Source organism: Misgurnus anguillicaudatus, chromosome 6 (genome assembly GCF_027580225.2).
Source record: "Misgurnus anguillicaudatus chromosome 6, ASM2758022v2, whole genome shotgun sequence".
NCBI lineage: Eukaryota > Metazoa > Chordata > Actinopteri > Cypriniformes > Cobitidae > Misgurnus > Misgurnus anguillicaudatus.
In genome coordinates this window covers 26,955,434-26,972,769 of record NC_073342.2, presented here as the reverse complement: position 1 = coordinate 26,972,769, position 17,336 = coordinate 26,955,434, and the positions used below count along the sequence as shown (strand labels likewise).

At 43.2% G+C, this 17,336-nt stretch overlaps 1 protein-coding gene and 1 long non-coding RNA gene across 2 annotated transcripts in view; one reads left to right on the top strand and one right to left on the bottom strand.

The window, feature by feature from the left end:
* LOC141364333 (uncharacterized) overlaps positions 1 to 17,336 on the top strand; it is a 71,649-nt gene that overhangs the window by 29,588 nt on the left and 24,725 nt on the right. The gene's annotated exons all lie outside the window — the stretch shown is intronic.
* LOC129434521 (receptor-type tyrosine-protein phosphatase beta) overlaps positions 1 to 17,336 on the bottom strand; it is a 40,079-nt gene that overhangs the window by 8,938 nt on the left and 13,805 nt on the right. The window contains exons 21-27 of the mRNA XM_073869098.1: positions 16,875 to 17,032; positions 16,490 to 16,822; positions 3,962 to 4,295; positions 3,621 to 3,806; positions 3,005 to 3,225; positions 1,980 to 2,647; positions 1,027 to 1,078 (exon numbers count right to left, since the gene is read on the bottom strand). Of these exons, the coding sequence (XP_073725199.1) occupies positions 1,027 to 1,078; positions 1,980 to 2,647; positions 3,005 to 3,225; positions 3,621 to 3,806; positions 3,962 to 4,295; positions 16,490 to 16,822; positions 16,875 to 17,032 (1,952 nt within the window). The remainder of the gene's footprint in view (positions 1 to 1,026; positions 1,079 to 1,979; positions 2,648 to 3,004; positions 3,226 to 3,620; positions 3,807 to 3,961; positions 4,296 to 16,489; positions 16,823 to 16,874; positions 17,033 to 17,336) is intronic.

Sequence of the window (17,336 nt, the reverse complement as noted above, 5' to 3'; positions counted from 1 at the left end):
TCTTGAGAAAGAAGGTTCTTCCTCAGGGGAATCCGCCAGGGAGGGGCTGTTGCGAGGAGAGTGAGCTCTGGAAACCAATTCCTGGTTGCCCAGTACGGCGCAACTAATAGAATGCGCTCCTCGTCCTCCCAGACTTTGCACAGTGTCTGCGCAATAATGCTTACTGGGGGAAACGCGTATTTGTGCAGACCCCATGGCCAGCTGTGTGCCAGTGCATCCACACCGAGTATGCCTTCGGTAAATGAATAAAACAGGTGACAATGGGTTGTCTCTGGCAATGCAAACAGATCAGCCTGCGCTCTGCCGAAACGTTTCCAATTCAGCTAAACCGACCGGGGGTGGAGTCGCCACTCACCAGGGCACGCTGCTCGTGAGAGCGTGTCTGCTGCTGTGTTCAGCGACCCCGAGATGTGAATGGCACGAAGAGACCTCCGATTCTTCTGACTCCATAGGAGGAGATGACGGGCAAGATGTGACAGGTGACGAGAGCGCAGACCGCCTTGCCAATTGATATACGCTACAGCCGTAGTGTTGTCGGTGCGCACTAAGACATCTTTGCCTCGAATCTTGTTGATGAAATGGACGAGCGCAAGATATACAGTCCACAGCTCAAGGCAGTCTATGTGCCAATGTTACTGTGGTGACAACCAGACACCCGAAGCGACAAGCCCGCGGTACATGGCACCCCATCCCGTGGTGGAGGCATCTGTGCAAACAATAGCATTGAGCTTGAGAAATGCTGGGTCTGACCACGGGGTGAAAGTGAGACGGCATCTCGTCCAATTATAATACAGTGAAAGCCGCTGAGCCACTATCTCCTCAGGACCCGGTCGTGAAGCTAACGATGAAGCAGTCTCATATGGAGCAGCCCGAGCGGTGTCACAGCCCCAGCTGCTGCCATATGCCCCAGAAGTCTCTGAAACTGTTTTAGTGGAACCGCAGCCCTGCCTTTGAAGGTTTTAAGGCAAGTCAGAATTACTGAACACGTGAGACGTGCCGTTAGATCAACCGAATCCAGTTCCATACCGAGAAAAGAGATCCTTTGCGTAGGGCAAAGTTTGCTCTTTTCCCAGTTGACCTGAAGACCGAGACGGGCGAGGTGTTTGAGTACACGATCTATGTGTGTGCACAGCATCTGACGAGACCGAGCTATTGTGAGTCAATCGTCTAGATACGCCAAAATGCCAACACCACTCTCTCTTAGGGGCTGCAGTGCGCCCTCCGCAACTTTCGTGAAGATACGGGGAGAGAGAGAGAGCCCGAACGGTAAGTTTTTGTACTGATATGCCCTCCCCTCGAACCCAAAGCTGAGAAACGCCCTGTGTCTGGGAAGTATTGAAACATGAAAGTACGCATCCTTCAGGTCGATGGCTGCAAACCAATCCTGTGGGTGGATGCATTAAAATATGCTCCTCTGCGTAATCATTTTGAACAGCATTCTGTGAAGTGCTCGATTCAGTACACAAAGATCTGAGATCGGTTGCAAGCTGCCACTTTTCTTGGGTACAATAAAGTAATGGCTGTAAAACCCTGACCTTATCTCCGCTGGTGGAACCGGCTCGATCGCATCCTTCGCCAGCAGCCACCGTGGTAAAGGGAACGCATGAGTATTTGGGAGGACGCCGGGCAAATTGAATTGTATAGCCGAGATGGATTGTGCGTAAAAGCCAAGGCGATGGGTTGGGAAGCTCTTCCAAAGCCCCCAGATACAGAGCGAGGGGAATTAGAAGCACGATCGGTGTACCCGCAGCGAGCGGAGATGGGGTGCTCATGCGAGCACGCGCAATGGCCGCATTTCATACAACTTTATTTCATGTATACAGATACTAGGAATTTGGTTCGATATTCTCCATGCAGGCAACACACAGTACAACAAACAAAACAAAATGCAATGAGTTTAAGAGTCATTTAGGAGGGCTATTGCATGGGGGGAAAAACTGTAGCGATGGCGTGATGTTTTGGGCAAAATAGCCCTATACCGCTTTCCCGAGGGTAGAAGATTAAACAGACTGTTGGCAGGATAAGAGGGGTCCGCCGCAATCTTCACAGCTCTGTTAATGGACCTGGAGCTGTGCAGGTCCATAATAGAGGGAAGGGGACAGCCAATAATCCTCTCTGCTGCCCGGATGACTCTTTGTAGTCTGGCCTTTGTGCGGGCTGACGCAGAGGCAAACCAGACCGTGAGGGAGGAAGTTAGCACACTCTCAATGAACGCCCTGTAGAATTGTACCATGATGGAGGTACTGAGCAGTAGTCCTTTCAGGCGGCGAAGAAAGAACAGACGCTGCTGGCCCTTCTTCACTAGTTGGGAGATATTATTATCCCATTTGAGTGTGTTGGTAATAGTTGTGCCCAAGAACTTAAAGTGCTCTACCACAGAGACGGATGAATTATTAATGACCAGAGGAAGATGAGTTGAAAAGTCCACAATCATCTCCACTGTTTTGTTGATGTTAAGTTCCAAGTTACTGACTGCACACCAGGACTCCAGGCGACTAACCTCACTACGGTAGGCAAACTCATCGTTGTTGGAGATGAGGCCTATTTTTTTGGTGTCGTCCGCATATTTGATGATTTTGACAGATGGGTCACCAGAGGTACAGTCATTGGTGTACAGTGAGAATAGCAGGGGAGACAGCACACAACCCTGGGGGCGCCGGTGTTACATGTGCGGGGCTGTGAGAGATATGGGCCCAGCCTGACATACTGAGTCCTGTTAGTAAGGAAGTCTGTAATCCATGAGCAGAGGAGAGGGTTAATGTTCCATTGGGACAGTTTGCTGTGAAGGAGATTGTGAATTATAGTATTAAAGGCAGAGCTGTAATCCACAAACAGGAGTCTAGCATAGGTATTCTGATTGTCCATGTGTTGTAGAATATAGTGCAATGTTGATTGCATCGTCAACTGAGCGGTTGGGACGATATGCAAATTGAAGAGGATCCATGAGGTGATCGATGGATGCTTTAAGATGAGAGAGAACCAAGCGTTCAAATGTTTTCCTCACTACAGAAGTGAGAGCAACTGGTCTGCAGTCATTCAAGCAGCTGATCTTGGGCTTTTTCGGCACTGGAATGATAACAGCGGTTTTGAAGCAGGCAGGTACTCGGCTTAGTTCCAGGGACTGATTAAAAACGTCTGTGAGCACTGGGGTCAGTTCACTAGCACAGTGCTTAAGGGAAGCAGGTGACACCCTGTCTGGTCCACATGCCTTCCTGATGTTCAGACCTTTGAGAAGCCTTCAAACCTCAAACCAGTGGTGCAGGTGAGCTAACGGAGTGGGAGGGAGGGCCCAGGGGGTTAAGTGTGGGGGGGGGGCTCACACGGGGCTTCAAACCTAGTGCAAAACACATTGAACTGGTAAGTTTGGGTCAGTGGGAGCTGGTAGAAGTGGCTTTGTATAGCCTGTGGCAGATTGTAGGCCCTTCCAGACAGCTCTGATGTTCTTGTCCACAATCTAAATAACGATCTTATTTAATCCTTGCCTTATACAACCTCTTAGCATGCTGGATGGCTGTGCTGAGTGCATATTTGGCCCTGGTGTAGGTAGCCTTGTCTCTGCTTCTGTGGGCCGCCTCCTTCTCTCTCCTCCGTAACCTTACGGAGTGTGATGTAACACTCACTCGGCTCCGCTGATGGATGGTTAAGCAGGGGCTCTTTTGTAGATGTCCTGGGACCCTCGACACATCCGTTGGCGAAGAAGGAAGAGGAGATCGTAGGGTTTTGAGCTCGTCCAAAACTCCTACATACCTCTGGAGACTTGGAGAAGGAAGAGGAATTCGCTCTTTTTGTGGTCTTGTGGGTGCTGACTGAAAAGTCGCGGAACAGAAACAAGATGAAACAAAAGATTCCCCGACCGGTCCTCCTCCGGCGGGGGGAGTGGTGCTTTCACCATCTCCTGAAGAGCGATCCTCTCCACCTCCAGGTCGGCCGTCTCATGGCCGCTTGGACTTCTTCTTTCCACCGGGCTTAGCGGGCGGGCTGCTGGCGACTGGTTCCTCGCTTCTTAGAAGAGCCCCAGGGAGGAACGGAGGGGGTGCCGACCTCGACGGGGCAGGCGTAGGTTTCTTCCGAAGCGACATGATCCTAGCGAGGGCCTCAGTCTGCTTCTGGGCTGTCGAGAACTGTTGAGCAAAGTTCTCAACTGCCTCGCCGAACAGGCTGGCCTGGGAAACCGGAGCATTCAGGAGCTGGGTTTTATCGACATCCCTCATGTCCGCAAGACACAGCCAGAGGTGGCGCTCCTGGACCACCAAGGTGGACATAGCACGGCCGACGGTGAAGCGCCAAATCCGTAGCTGCACGGAGTTCTTCAAAAACAGCCTGGTTGTGACCTCCCTCGTGCAGGTCCTTCAGTGGCTTAACCTGATGAAGCTGCCTCCCCACAAGCCCTGTAAGCAGACTCCGTCAGAGACGAGGAATGCTAACAAGCCTGCGAAGGAAGGGTCGGCCGGTCTTTCCAGTGATGAAGTTTGTTTTAATCCGAATATAAAGGAATTAAGTATAATCTTACTTTACCATTATGTTTTTCTATATGAATATAACCATAGTTCACCATTGTGTGTATAAAATTTACCAGCATGCATTGCAGTATGTTCTTATACATGGCGAAGGTTGTTACATGTCGAAGGCTGAGACAAAAGACGTACTGTACTCTTGACAAAGTGATGCCATATGTTTTCCATATGATACAAACCATATGTTACTGAATATTAGACCATATATGGAGTACATGGGGTGGGGAGGCCACCTTATATATATACCACTTGGGGTACAGTAAAACTTTAGTGGATCTTGCAAGATCTCCTCACGGCTTTATTTGGCTGACAATAAAGTCCATCTTTGAAATCAAAACCTAAGATTGAAGATTGTTTCATCCGAAAAAGGGAAACCACAACATTTTGGCGTCACGAACAGGATAGAAAAGGGCTGAAGTACCGAACCACCTGGGCGGACCTGACGAACAACACAAACAAGAATGGCCATATACTAAGGTAAGCACTTTTTGCTTATTAATTAGGTTTGTGTTGTTTGCCAGAACTGCCCAAAGTGGTGAGACATTTAAGCTCTTCTAAATTTAAGAACCATATATGTGAAAGGGGTTTTGATTTCAAGGGTACAATTTAACAAAGGCATGCATGCATGAATCTGTATTGACTTACTGATGGGTTGGCTATTAAGACCATAGTGATTTGACACAGATTTGTAAGTGAAGAGAACGCGTGTAAGGTAATATTGTGTGGAGGAAGTGTTATCAATATTACGAGTTGATATACAGTGTTTATCTGTATATTGTTTATTAATCATGTGGATGGAGGTGAAATGATTAATGGTTTTTTAATGCATAAGGTAATATTGTGTGGAGGAAGTGTTATCAATATTACGAGTTGATATACAGTGTTTATCTGTATATTGTTTATTAATCATGTGGATGGAGGTGAAATGATTAATGGTTCTTAGTGTATAAGTTAAACTGTGTGGTTTTTCGGTTTTAAGTGTTGGAGTACTCTGTTTCTGTGTCTGTGTCTGTGAGCGTGGGAATTTTGAGTGAGGCTGCAAGCTGCTGTGAGACTGTTAAATAAACTTTGCATCTGGCAGGCAGTGAGAGCGTTTCCCTTGGACAGGCCTTTGGGCTGAAAAAGGGGGGTGTAATTACTGTCTGGTGGGTGTGGGGTGGAATGTTTGATAAGCCCTATATAAAATAGGGATACTTATGAATGTTTGAAAAGCCCTATAAAATAGGGATACTGATGAGTGATGAGCCCTGTAGATAAAGGGACAAAAGACTGAATGTATAAGCCCTAAAAATAATAAAGGGTTAGAGTGTGCGTTATGAGCCCTAAAAATTAAGGGAGCCCAAAAATAAATAAAGGGATTGATACGAATGCGAGTTTCTTACTGAAGGTTTGGTCAAAACAAGGTTTCTGTATGAAAAATAAAGGTTTAACTAAGAAATAAAGATGGCTGATATTGTTGTTTGATATGTTTTGGATTTGAAAACATTTTATACAATCTCCTTTCAAAGCATAAAAACCTGTGGGGACGTATAGGAGAATAAACAATTGAACGTATAAAATTCAATAAACCCACAAAGTGTATTAAGGGTTTTTGTATTATGAATAAAGACATGGCATTCAGTCCTGTTGAAACTTTGGGATCAAAGTATCCATTGTGTAAGGATCTTATAAATAAAGTGTCTAAAAAATGGCAAAAACGTACAAAAAACATGGTCACCAGATGGCCAGAAGAGGGGACTTTTGATGTGGCATTGTGTGAGGAAATGGAAACATTGGTTAAAAATTACAAAACCAAAGAGATGAGTAAGAAAAACAAAAAAAGAGAAGAAAAACGTGAAAGGGAGCAGGAGATTTTAGCTTTGTTCAAAAAAGAAGGGGAATGTCTGCGTAAACATTTAAAGCAGGCCAGAAGGCTGTTGAAAGACTTGGAACAAGAAACCAAGGCTAAGGAACAAAAATATGCAGACCCCCCTCCTTATTTGAGCTCTGAGGGTCAGTTTCCATTGCTCAAGGGAACTGTTGGGATTTTGGGTGAGATGCAGATGAAAGGAACTGTGGAAATAGAAGATGATGAGGAAGAGGAAGAAGAGGAGAGAGAGCCAGTTGTAAGACCTAAAACCAAATCAGCTCTTGCAACAAAAGAAAAAACATTACAGTTAGACTGTTACAAACAAGCACGAACTGCACTAGAAAAGATGAAAACGCAATATAACATAAAAACACCAAGTGCAAAGCAATCATATGAGCAGGGAGAAAAAGAAAAACAAGAGAGTGAAAAAGAGAACTTACTAGAAAGAGCAGTAAGTGAAGAAAAATGTTTATTTGATGAAACATATGAAAAAAGCAGGGAGGGCGAAGAGAGAGCGGAGTCCCTGGTTGATGTGGGGAAATGGTCACGCGGGGAAGAAAAATCACTTAGACCTTTAACAAAACAGCTCCCCATATTAATTAAAGGAGCTCAAGGGAACTACGTCCCCTGGGCTTCACAGGATCTTCAAGGACTCGTCAACCGACTCCCGGATATCCACGAGGGGGCTGGCAAGTTCATCAGGATTTTGGAGGAGGAATTAGCTGGAAAGCTGATTGCAGTTGGAGACATCAAAGCCCTTCTAGCGAAGATCGTAGGGGGAGCTAAGACTGATCAGATCCTCCAAGACGCTAATTTACACAGAGCCGTGAATTCCTACGACATGGATGGAATTGTTTTTGATGCATACCGCCCCGAAGTGTGGCGAGTTTTACGAACTGAGTATGAAACCAGAATCGACCCCAAGGCACTGAAGGGGGAGGAACTGGGGGAAACAGAAAATCCCCTCACTTACGTTCAAAGACAATTAAAGAGATGGAAACAAGAGACTGAGGGAGACCCGGAGGGGGATCCTCTTATGACCACCCTTTTTAGAAACGCCATAGTGGATGCTATGCCACAGACTGTAAAAAGCAAACTAGAAGATGTGGTAGGTCTAAACTCTAAATCACACAAAGAGTTTTGTGACCATGTGTCTCATGCTGTGGACTTATTCAGAAAAAATGAACAGAAACTGAAAACGCAAGAGAAAGAACTGCGAAGAAAACTGACACAGTTACAGCTGGAAGAACTTTCAAACAGAAACAAGAGAAAGATTCAAGCAGCCGTGCAGAAAGACGAACACAACCAGATGTCAGTGATGGCTCCGGTTACTTTTCCTCCACCAGCTGTTCAGCCGACCCCTCCCGCAACAAACCCTCCTAATGCACACCAGACCCACGTGCCCATCATCAATGTATACAATCAACAGCCAGGGCCGATGGGGTGGACAAAAAATCCACCACAAGGGGACAGGAGAGGAACAGACAGACTTTCTGACATCATCTGTTGGGGGTGCAAAGAAAAAGGTCATTTGAAGAGTGCTTGTCCGAGCCATTCATGGATCCAGTCCCCTGGGGGTAGAAGGGGGAAGAATTGGCAGAAGTCTGTGAGGGGTCCTGTGAATCCCTGGATAGGTACAAATCCAGATTTTTAGGGATGCCCAGAGAATCCTATTGGGGAGAGTCAGTTACCAATTTTAACCACTAATGCAAATCAAGAACCAATTTTACAGGTTAAAGTAGAAGGAAAAAACATACCCATGATGGTAGACACAGGAGCGGTTTATACATGTGTAAATTCAAATTATGCATCACATCTCCCCATGTCTGGCAAATTTGTAAAGACAATAGGATTCTCGGGACAAATTCAGTTAATTCCAATGACCGCTCCGATTTGTCTACAAACTAAAAACAACCGTGTGACCTTACCAATCCTGATATCAAACCAGACTCCTATTAACCTTTTAGGAAGAGATGCTTTGTGTAAATTGGGTCTTAAAATTTGGTGTTCTGCAGAGGGAGTATATGTGGATATAAAAGGAACTCAAATGATGATCTCTGAGCCAAAAGCTAATGTGTACTGGTTAGGACAGATTGAGAATGAGGTTAAACAAGCACTTGATAAATGGGGTAAATTCATTGAAGCACAGATTCCTGATGCACAAATACCAAAGTCACAGTTCCATTGTGCAATGATGTATGATCCTTTAAGAAATACAGAACTTGAAACGAGATGGCAGGAAGAAACCAAAGGGCAACAAATTGAGTTTATTTCAGATTCTATCATAATAGGCAAACAGGGAGCAGCTATAACCTTAAAGGAGAATGACTTCACAAACAAATGGTTTACTATAGCTGATTCTGTACCCCATATATCTCTGTATGTAGGGAAAAATTGGAAATCAAAAGATGTTGGGCCTATGCTGAAAAAGGCCTCACAAAGTCAATGGGAGGTAACAGAAAATCCTTTGATTTTTCATTCTGCTGATAAAAATTACATTAAAATTCTGTATGGAACCTCACTGTTAGGAATTCCTCAGGAAGTAATTATTAATCAGCAGAAACAAATTCAAATGATGACAAAACTTGAAACAGAAGAGAGTTATATTGCTGAATTACTACAGGATGTGGAACGACAAGTCCCACCAGAGCTGTGGTCCAAATATGAAACAGATGTGGGCTTAGTAAAATCAGCCAGCCCAGTAAAAGTGAAACTTAAACCAAACATTTGCCTTCCAAGGAAAGCACAATATCCATTACGCCCAGAGGCTGAATTGGGGATACGGGATACCATTGAAGGATTATTAAAAGCTGGGGTACTTTTTGAAACAAACAGCTATTGTAATACTCCAATTTACCCTGTACTTAAAGCAAACAAAACTAAATGGCGCCTCGTACATGATCTACGAGCAATAAATGACATAGTAGAGGATAGTGAAGTTGATGTGCCAAACCCACACACTCTGCTAACAAATGTCCCCCCTGATGCCAAATACTTCACTGTGATTGATCTATGTTCTGCTTTTTTCAGTGTACCAATTGCTGAGGAAAGTAGATATTTGTTTGCATTTACTTATGCTGGTAAACAATATTCATATTGTAAATTACCCCAGGGGTTTAAAATGTCACCAACAATATTTAATCAGGTACTCAAAGCTGATTTGGAAGATCTCATAATAGACAGCACTTTGCTGCAATACATGGATGATTTGATGATTTGTTCAACATCACTGGAACAATGCCATAGAGACTCAATAACGGTACTGACTAAACTAGCTCAAGGAGGTCATAAAGTATCCAAAACCAAACTACAATATTGCCAGCCACAGGTGGAATATTTAGGGAGGTTAATCTCATATGGAACAAAGGCCATAGCCCCAGCACACCTAGAAGGCATAAGTAAAGCACCATTGCCACAAAAAGTAGGACAGATGATGACTTTTTTGGGCATGACAGGTTTCAATGCTGATTGGATAGAAGATTATGCAATCAGAACAGCACCATTGAGAGACATTATGAAACAAGCTGGGCTACAAAATCTTAGTGCTCCCTTAAAGTGGACTACAGATGCATTAGCAGCCTTTGAGTCAATTAAACAGGAGCTTCAAAAAGCACCTGCTTTAAGTACACCTGATTATACTAAACCCTTTCACCTGTTTGTTGCCAACAGAGCTGATGGATATGCTTCTGCAGTATTAATGCAAGAAGCCTGCAGTGGAAGGAAAAAGCAACCAATAGCATACTACAGTACTAAACTAGACAATGTAGCACAAGGATATCCACCTTGTTATCAGCAAGGTCTGGCAGCAGTATTTCAAACATATGAAAAGGCCTCTTCAATAACTATGGGGTATCCAGTTATCATATATACCCATCACAAAATTGCAGAGTTAATTGAACAGGGAAAATTTGTTTTGACACAAGCCCGTATTTTGGCATATTTGTTACTACTGACACATCCAGATGTAACAATTAAACGGTGTAACACGGTGAATCCTGCAGAGTTGATTCCTTTGGCTTATGAAGGTGAGCCACATGAATGTGTTGCTGACTCGTTAGCATTCACCAGGTTACGACCCGATCTCGAATCTACCCCAATTACTGAAGCAGAAGTCACTTACTTTGTGGATGGATCAAGTTTCAGGGATCATTCAGGAATTCACACTGGTTATGCAGTAGTGAAAAAAGAGGGAGAGGATTTTGTGTCTGTACTGTCCCAACACTGCGCACAGCCGTGCTCAGCTCAATTGGCAGAATTAAAAGCTCTTACAGCAGCATGCAAATTGGCAAAAGGGCAAACAGCAAACATTCTGACAGACTCAGCCTATAGCCATGGCGTCTGTCACCACTAATGGGGCAGTATGGAAACAAAGAGGTTTTAAAAGAAGTGATGGCACTCCTATTCAACATGCTGAACAGATTGTTGAATTAATCTCAGCTATGATGTTGCCAAAAAGACTGGCCATTATCAAATGTCAAGCTCACAAAAAAGGAAATAGTTATGTCATCAAGGGTAATAATGCAGCAGATTTAGAGGCCAAAAAGGCCTCCGGGTGTCAGGTGGCAATAATAGCTCCAGAAGTTCTTATTGAACCCAACCCAACCATTGATGATATTGCTCGGATTCAACAACAGGCAGGACCATATGAGCAATCTATGTGGCACCGAAGAGGGGCCACAAAAGACTCCCAAAACATTTGGCGGTCGCATGAAGGTCACATTGTTGCACCAACAGCCCTGTTAAATGTTCTAATCACAGACGCGCATGGATTTGACCACTGTGCTCGAGCAGAAGTGATTAGAAAAATTAAAGAACAAGGATATTGGTCTCCATACTTGTATGCAACAGTAGAGGAGTTTTTGTCAACATGTGAAATTTGTGCCAAGTACAATGTCAGAAAAGGAATAACAACAGCAATAGGTCATATTCCGGTACCAGAGGGACCATTTAAACACTTGGTTATGGATTATGTGGATATGATCAAGAGAGTGCAGGGTAAGAAATATTTGCTTGTTGTTATTTGTAGGTTTAGTCGTTGGGTGGAGGCTGTACCGTCGGCTGACGAAGGAGCCGGAACAGTAATCAAATTTCTGACAAGAGAGGTTATTCCTAGATTCGGAATACCATCAGAAATAAGTTCAGATAATGGATCAGCGTTCATTCAAAAAACAGTAAAACAAGTACTACAACATTTAAGAATAAAGCAAAGATTGGGATGTGTTTATCATCCACAATCTCAAGGGATGGTTGAAAAAGCCAATGGAATCATTAAGGCAAAACTCAACAAAATATGTGCTAGTACTAAACTTAACTGGATTGATGCTTTACCTCTTGCACTAATGAGCTATCGCATGCAAACTAACAGAACTACACATCTAACACCGCATGAAATGCTTACAGGTCGACCTATGCCCGCTCCACACTGCAGAGGTCCATATTCTGGGCCTCCATTAGAGCAATTGCAAATGGAATTAAGGTCATACATGAAAAAGCTAACTGCTATCCATAAAGCTATTTTTGTGCAGGAAAGGAGAAAGCAGCCGAGTGAGGAGACGGAGACCACATGTCCAATTGTCCCAGGGGACCAAGTCTATCTGAGGGTTTTCAGGAGGAAATGGAACGAAGCCAGAAGGGAAGGACCATATAAAGTGGTGGCCTCTACCCCAACAGCAGTCCGAGTGGAAGGCAGCAACACGTGGTACCACTTAAACCACTGCACTAAAGCTCATAAAGAAAAAAACAGTGACTGGAGAGGACAGCCTTGGAACAATCAACCAAGAAACTTCTGCTAAAAGCAATGAGGCACAAGATGTGGCATCAGGAAATGACCATGGACAGAACACATCTGACGACATGCCTGATCATCATATGCTTGTGGCCAGTTCATGCTTTAAACAACACCACGACTCCGCCTCCAGTTATTCAGGCCCGGAATCACACCACCCTGCCATTGACTTCAACACCTGTAACTCCAATGCTGAACCACACTTCCCTGTCATCAACTTCACTTTCAACCACACAGCCTTTTAATCTTACAACTTTTAAAGCAACGGAGCGTGCAACCGCACAGACTCCGAACCATACCTCCTTTACATCAACTACGTTTGCAACCACACAGACTCTGAACCATACCTCCTTTACATCAACTACGTTTGCAACCACACAAACTTTGAACTCTACATCCCTTACGTCTACAGCGTTTGCAACCACACAAACTTTGAACTCTACATCCCTTACGTCTACAGCGTTTGCAACCACACAAACTTTGAACTCTACATCCCTTACGTCAACAGCGCTTGCACCCACACAGACTTTGAATCACACATCCCGTATGTCAACGCCATATACAAACACAGAGACTTTGACGAACACATGCCTTAAGTCTTCAACGTTACTACCGTCAACACAAACGCTTAACCATACATACTTGCCATTGATTGTTGAACCCTCAAAAGGACTGAGGAACAATATAATCTCAAATACAACTGAACTAACATGGAGAGGAAAACAACGTAGATATATTGAGGACGATTACAGTATGTACGGAGAAGATACCCAACTAGACATTTTATGGGAAACGGCAAAAAGTAATCAATGGTATGAATGGGCAACTTTTACAGCAACAGATTTACAAGAAAAAAACTGTTTGTTTTGTGCTAAATCACCTGCAAGTCAAGTAATAATAGTGCCAAATCCATTTGATTTTGAAAAATGTGCTGAGATTAATAGACTCCATTGTAATGTGAAACTGTACAAACCTATTTGTCCAGCAGAATGTTTGGGTTCACTAAGTAATAGCAAAGAAAGACTTATGTATCGACACATACGATCATTAGCAGCTAGATGTCGAGGTATCGGTGTATCAAAAATTATGCAAATACAAAATGATCAAATAGAAATCCCACAATGGTACATCATAGATTATAGTAAGGAATATGAGTGCTTTGTAAAAACCACAGGGAATATTAATATGGGTCAATTTAAAGGAAAATGAGGAATAAAAGCAAACCTCAAACGCATGTAGGTTAAGTATAATCAAAACATATTACACAAATCTTACTTAAAATGTATTATTAGGTAGTACTTTTGTTTTATTGATTTGAGTTTACTTTTTGTTTTGGGTTTTATATGTATACTTAGCTTTAGTTTATATTGGGGAATTTTATATTCACTTGTGCTATTTTTATTTGGTTTGATTTAAATTTACATTTTACTTTATGGTTATCATACATACTTAGTTTTGTTGATTATTTCTGGTTACTTATTTTTTTATTTAACTTTATATTTACTTTATAATTATTATGCATGCTTTACTTAATTTTGTTTATTTCTACTTACTTGGTTTGATTTTACTTTACAGTTATTTGTTCGCTATGCATACTTTTTTTTTGTTTTAATTACTTACTATATTATTGCTTTCATTTGCCAACATTTATATATACTAGGGATCGACCGATATGGATTTTTTTGTGCCGATGCCGATACCGATTTTTTTCCATCAGCCTTAGCCGATGACCGATACCAGGCTGCCGATTTTCTTTAGCCGATATTTGGAGCCGATACTGTTTTTTCTCATTCAGTTTATATCATAAACATGACACAATGATAAAACCAAATGTTACAACTCTTAATTTAAAAAAGGAACATTTACTGAACTATATTTAACAAATAGTAAAAAAGGTAGAGCAAGTAAGAAAATTCAGTGCTGCTTATGTGACCGGAGAGTGCTTTCTCATCCTCTACACGGCAAGTTCCAACTGATTCCTTCGGGAAGACGTTATAGGCAACCACGAGTAATTAGGAAGGTTTACCAATTATCCTTTGTGCCAAATGCTGTCAAGATTTTAAATGGTTCTGATTGATGTGTGTTTGTTTTTTCTATTTTCTTTTTTTTTTATTGTATTTTGTTATGTTATGTGTTGTTGTATTGATGCATGTGAAGCCAGATACAAATTTCCACTACGTGGACAATAAAATAAAGTAAAGTAAAGTAAAGTTAAAATACATAAATAAAATAATAATTACACCATTGCACACAGTAGCAGCAACCAAGCAGCATAACAAGGGGAACACTTTACTTTATCCATGAAAGTAACCAACTATTTACAACCTATTTAATGCTTAGGTCTAAGTTTTAGTGCACTTAACTTAATCTCTTGTATAGCAACTGTCTTTCATAAGAAGACAAGGGAAATGTAAACAGCAATACTGATAAAAAAACAACTTAAAAAGAATTCTGAATAACATGCCAATTGCCCCACTTCTGTACCTCACACACCCTAGTGCCCTATAATAAATGCGAGGGATAGTTAGTTTGCCTCCGCTCGCTTAAAACGCATAAAACTGAACAAATACATGAGGATTTGTGTACGGACTCCGGTCAGATAGTCCAGCGCGTGCACGTGGGAGAGGTGCAGTGAGACATGGATGAGAGAGTGCATGTATCTTTGCGCTCCCAGTGAACGGAAATGTTGACAAAACTTACAAAACAACACTTCTCCGGTCACATAAAAGTCATGTGGGAACTGTTTTGAACTAAGTGCTTTGGGTCGAATTTCTTAATTTTTTTCGCTGACGAAAATTCCGCGTTAACAACCATAAACGTATGCAACCATGAACTGCGCTCTCCACAATGACGAGAAACTATCAGCAATGGATATTGATTTTTAGCCTTTTACTACTACATATATTTATGGAGATGAGAATTAAAAACCCACCCTGTCCAGCTATGATCAGCTGTTCGGCTTATGACCTGCGTTCGCTTGCGGCATTATGAGCACGCGTCGCGTCCAAACGTCAGACTGGTGGTCGCTGAATAAAACTCCTATAAATACCACGAAATCACGGAACAACGTCAGCATTATTTAATCCTATGACCACTGTTCGTAACAGCTGCCGTATGCATACGGTTAGCCTAAAAGCTATTTGAAGCTCCCTAAATACAATGGCAAGCAGTTTTATAGGCATTCGCTTTTTCCATTAGGACCACCAAACTTTCTTAGCTATGGTTGCACGCACATATAAAGCAACGTGTTAACACTTTCAAAGTATATGGCAATATTTCAGTCAAACAGTTAAAAGATGCTTTGAAATTTAAAACTTACCAGCACAGGCTTGGAGCGCTCCGCTCTGCTAGTGGGGGGAGGGGCAATGCACGGGCTGCAGGCAGCCTCCAGCAACACAGAGCTGCCTGTGGGCGCCTGTCTGTAATTAATGCCGTGGAAAAACTATCGGCGAACGCAAGCCGCGAATCGGCCGATGCCGATACACCTAAAACCTGCTAAAATCGGCCCGATGTATCGGCCGGCCGATATATCGGTCGATCACTAATATATACGGTATGATTATCATATATTTTGTACCATGTACTTACCCAGTTTTACCACATATGTTCAATATAACTACAACAGCCGCAGACAAGTGCAGAACCAATTGCACACAAACTGTTTATGTAGGACTTAAGTTCTTTTACTTTTACATTCAAAGACAAAAATAAGAATGGAAAGATGTTTGCTCTTATTGTCCATAGTTCGAAGTGCAGTGGCATAATTTAGTAATTGGTAATGTATAGTGGTTTTCTTTAACCACGATATATAGTGATAACTGAGAAACTGAATTATGAAACGGCACTCCGGATTAAAATAAATAAACAGGAAAGTGAGGCTAGGTAAGCCTCAGAGCGGGGATTATGATGAAGTTTGTTTTAATCCGAATATAAAGGAATTAAGTATAATCTTACTTTACCATTATGTTTTTCTATATGAATATAACCATAGTTCACCATTGTGTGTATAAAATTTACCAGCATGCATTGCAGTATGTTCTTATACATGGCGAAGGTTGTTACATGTCGAAGGCTGAGACAAAAGACGTACTGTACTCTTGACAAAGTGATGCCATATGTTTTCCATATGATACAAACCATATGTTACTGAATATTAGACCATATATGGAGTACATGGGGTGGGGAGGCCACCTTATATATATACCACTTGGGGTACAGTAAAACTTTAGTGGATCTTGCAAGATCTCCTCACGGCTTTATTTGGCTGACAATAAAGTCCATCTTTGAAATCAAAACCTAAGATTGAAGATTGTTTCATCCGAAAAAGGGAAACCACAACACCAGTGAGACCACCATCAAGAGGGGTGAGGGCTGAAATGGCCGGTTCGGGGAGGAGAACAGGGTTCCCCACAACCGAGTCAGTTCCTCATGCACCTCGGGAAAAAATGGTGCAGGTGGAGAGGGCTGTGCGGATGCAACAGCCCCCAAGTTCCAATCATCGAGGCGGGATGGCGCGGGTGGGGGAGGAGCTCTCCACTCCACACCAACTGTTTCCGCAGCCCGAGCAAGCATGGCTGCCATCTCGGGGTCGAACACGGGAGCCCCTACCCTACCCGAAGGCAGGAGTGGGTCCGTGTCAGTGTCCGAGGATGACAACCGAATCCCCGGGAGGACCTACAGAGGACGGCGGTAACGTAGAACACTTACTTTCCGTCTCCATCAGCACCTCAACTGGTCGCAAATCAGGCCGCTGGCGGCCGCTGGATGAACCAGCTGACTTACCCAGCACCGTGATGCGAAGGTCATCTCTCTGGAGCTTCACAGCCGCCTTCTTAGGGGCGCTAGGCAGCAGAGGGCGAGCATCCCGAAGGAACTCCACCCGACCTCACAGATCCGTGAGAGTCATGCCCTCACAAGTGGGGCATGTATCTCCAACAAACACAGCCTCTGCGTGCTGTATGCCAAGGCATGAGATGCAACGATCATGTCCATCACGAGGACCCATGTATTTGCCGCATCCAGAAGTCGAACACGGCCGGAAAGACATCTTTAAAAAGACGCTTCCGACTCAAGCAAGTGAGTGCTGTCTTTAAAAAGACACAAAACACTGCAAAACTGAGGATTCACTCTTTCAGGTGCTAGATGTTGATGCAGCACACAGGGAGCAGCCACACACACACACACTCTT